The sequence below is a fragment of the Gymnodraco acuticeps genome, unplaced genomic scaffold (genome assembly GCF_902827175.1).
Source record: "Gymnodraco acuticeps unplaced genomic scaffold, fGymAcu1.1, whole genome shotgun sequence".
Lineage (NCBI taxonomy): Eukaryota > Metazoa > Chordata > Actinopteri > Perciformes > Bathydraconidae > Gymnodraco > Gymnodraco acuticeps.
In genome coordinates this window covers 497,674-501,400 of record NW_022990397.1, presented here as the reverse complement: position 1 = coordinate 501,400, position 3,727 = coordinate 497,674, and the positions used below count along the sequence as shown (strand labels likewise).

Here is a 3,727-nt window from a genome sequence, read left to right as displayed (position 1 = left end):
ACGGCGATTAACACAAGGAGTGTGTGTGATGTTCAGAGAGGCCACTCCTCACACTTCATGGGTTTGAAGTGTCCCTCCTGAGCACACACCGGACACAATGAGCAGCGTCCCTCGTCTCAATGGGTGTTATCTGATCAGTACGCAGTGGAAAGGTAATGCACTGCAGAGGAACACACTACCAGAGAAATGCAGAGAGGTACGATCTGTGAATAAACAGTCGGTTCAATTCACTTTTCAGATCCAATTTAAACCAAGAAAATATATTTAATTCTGTTTAATCATTTATTTAATTACACAGAGATCATGTTAAAGCTTTTTTTGCACAACATGGACGTAATAAAAAGTATAATAAAGTTGCTTTTAAACATTTGAGATTTCACTTACACATGTATATATATTTATGGTTGCCCTAGAGATACTCCATACAGCATATAATCATTTCACTAAATGAATAGTAAAAAGGAGCTGAACTAAATCCCAGCTGGATAAGGCATCATACATTCATAAGGCATGTAGTCAACGTAAAGTGATTTGTTAGGCACTGGCAAAACGTCCTACTACAGTCAACAGTATGAAAACAATCACACCCCATGGGGTAAAAACTAATTCACCTTAATCATACACTTCTTAGGCCTTGGTGAATTCCCTCTAGATTTGGTCAGATTATTGAAGCATTTATGGTTTATTTTGATGTTCTGTTAAAGTGCAAAGGTAAACAGACATTTATTATTCTATAAAAATGTGTTGCTATAAATATTGTGTATAAAAGAGGATTAGGGCCACATGTGAATTTGTTTTTGAGTTGAGACCAAAGGTGCATTTTTTTTTTTCAGTTCTGAGAAAATATTCAGAATTGTGAGAAAAATACAATTTGAGTTTTTTTAATGAAAGTTCCATAAATCTGAAAAAAAAGTCAGATTTTGATTTCTCAGATTTTTTCAGAGTTCAAGGTCAAAATGTCAGAATTCAGAAAAAAGTCAGAATTCAGTTTTTAATATTAGAATGAAAGAAAAAAAAAAGAATGCCAATCTATTTCTCCTGACTTTCACAAAAAAAAAAAAAAAAACATTTGGTCAGATCTCAAAAAGAAATTCACACGTGGCTCTAATCCTCTCCGTAGGTTTGGGGGGTTTCTGCCCAGTGCTGATATTATGCCTTTAACAAAAAGAAAAGATGCAGAGTAACATCAGCTGCAATCTAGACATTTCTAAATAGTTTGACTTCTTAAAAAGGGAGTTTCTTTGGCACAAGCAGAGAAAGAAACTCATCATCAGAAACACAAAATGTCCGTTCTCCCATCGTTCCTCTCCGGCTACACCCAGGCCTGCCAGCCGGAGAAGAGTCTGCTGAGGTTTTTGGGGTCCATGGCCTGTTGGATGAGCAGGTTGACCTGCCCCCCCACACTGAGCACTGTGCCCCCCTCCACCCCCTTCAGCTTCTCCTGCAGCCTCAGCAGCACCCGCTCCGCCACCTTGTTGTAGCTCTGACTGTCGCTGCAGGAGGGAGAGAGAGAGAAACCAAATAAAACATCACTGTAAGGCAGCGTTTCTCAAAGTGTGGGGCGCGCCCCACTGGTGGGGCGCAGAGATGTGATAGGTGGGTCGCGAATGGACGCGATGAACGGGAGATTATCTTTTTTTATTTAAAAAAATATATATTTTGGACCTCAGGCCGGAATCGAACCTGGGTCCTCGCGGGCGGTAGTGGATTATTACAGCCGGAGACTCGCAACGGCGGTGGACTTTCACAGCACCGCTGTACCGGACCTGCCGGAGCCGCCAGAGCCTCGCAACGGCGGGTGTTTGCGCCGGCGGATGCGGTACCGGCGCAGCGGCGCTGTGAAAGTCCACGGCCCACCTATGCCAGAGCCAGCGGCCCACCAACGGCAGCGGCCCAACGGGAAAAGTCCCGAATCTCCTGATGGCCAATCCGAGCCTGCTCACACACACACAACTGAAACCAAAGTCATTTGCAGACGTATGTAAAAAATCTCTCATTGTGTGCATTTAACTTCAACATTTAAAAAAAAAATCATACATTTTCTTTTCACTGAAAACGGGTCCCACAGACCCAAACAGCACACAAAGGTTAAAGGTAAGCATATAATAATGTTAAAATGTGCTAAATATATACACAGCAAAAAAACTGAAAAAGAGGAGTAAAAGTAGCTCACGACTTGTTTAATTTTTTTGAAAGTAGCTCTCATCCTAAAAAAGGTTGGAGACCCCTGTTATAGGACGTTTTGACGAAACATTTGACCATTTTAAGCTTGGCCTACCATTTAATTGGAGCGGCGAGGAACAGGTGGGCCTTTTCAAGCCCCACCTGTTCAAAGTGGGGAATGCCAGAAAAGTTTGAGAACCACTGCTGTAAGAGATCGACATTTGGAATTCAAAATCTGCTCTCATCAGCTTTTTAACTCTGAAATCAGACATTTTTAAATCACAGCTAAAAACTCTTTTCTTTTCCATTGGATTAGCTTTGGTCTTTTATGGTGCGTTTCCACTGCAGCGGGTAGCTCGCTTTAAGCGTGCCGAGCCGTGCGGGGCCCGTTTTTGGTTGCGTTTCCACTTGGCCTAGTTTTGGCCCGGGGCTACTTTTTCACCTTTTTTCTTGCCGACAAAATCGTGGTTCTAGGGCCAGGAACAACCAGGCTGAGTCGGGCTGAGTATGCTAAACTAGAGAGAGATTCGCTGGCAAGGGGGCTACAACTACAACAAGATGAACATATTTGACCGTGATTTAATTGTAATACACGTTTCAAAATGATGCCGAAGTAACAACATACTGATACCGGTTAGTAAAAACCATGAATTAATGCTTTGACAAGTCTGCAGACAGACGGCAGGCGAAAAACCCTTTTAAAATGCGTGTTTTCTAAATGTAGCTTGGCTAAGCTAATGTTATATATGCTCCGACCGTCCACACTCACAACAACGGCCTATACAGACATAAATAAACCAGCGACTGTATTCTCCATGACACAGGCAGTCTGTGGTTTGTACTTGTTTAACTTTTGTCTAGTTTCTGAACAGATATGAGGAGCTGTGAGCTCTGAGTGCTAAGAGCTAACGGCTGTTTTTCTGGGGCGCTCATAGAAAATGACGTCACGGCTCCGCCTACACTGCGTTACTATAGTAACTACCCCAGTTCCTAAACTATAATGGAAGCGCAGCATTAAAGTGAGCCGGGCCTAATAAGGCCTAACCAAACCGAACGAGGCCGAGCGAGGCCTGCAGTGGAAACGCGCCATTAGTATTTCTTATTCGTATTCTTTCTTTTTTTGTGACCAACTTTTTCTTTTTTTGCCCTCACAAAAGGGACTTATACAGATACAAATTATATAGACAATACAAAAATAAAAATAAAAGACAAAGAAAGAAAAAAAATATATATATAGGGAATCCCTTTCCCATGCCACCCATCGTATTCTTATTATTTCTATATTGTTCTATTCACCGGGACTTCCGGGAGTTGTCCATGTCCTCCCTCCCCATGGTGGAGCTGAGCGTGGCGTTGAGCTCCTGCTGCTCGTCGTGCTGCAGGTAGAACGCCTTCAGAGGGTTCATGGTCCAGTCGAACAGAGGGTCGTACAGCAGCACCTGAACAGCACATAGACACAGAGGCAACGCTAAACATCAGAGAGGTGCAAGAGGTCAGGAAGAGGGGATCTTGTCATCTTGATTGTTTGCTGAAAGGGGGTGACGGGTTGATTAGTATATGCCAA

At 42.8% G+C, this 3,727-nt stretch overlaps 1 protein-coding gene across 1 annotated transcript in view; it reads right to left on the bottom strand.

Annotated features, from left to right (window-relative positions):
• Positions 1-268: 268 nt before the first annotated feature.
• atm (ATM serine/threonine kinase) overlaps positions 269-3,727 on the bottom strand; it is a 36,386-nt gene continuing 32,927 nt past the window's right edge. The window contains exons 62-63 of the mRNA XM_034224606.1: positions 3,460-3,602; positions 269-1,493 (exon numbers count right to left, since the gene is read on the bottom strand). Coding sequence (XP_034080497.1) covers positions 1,313-1,493; positions 3,460-3,602 — 324 coding nt within the window. The 3' untranslated portion in view covers positions 269-1,312. The remainder of the gene's footprint in view (positions 1,494-3,459; positions 3,603-3,727) is intronic.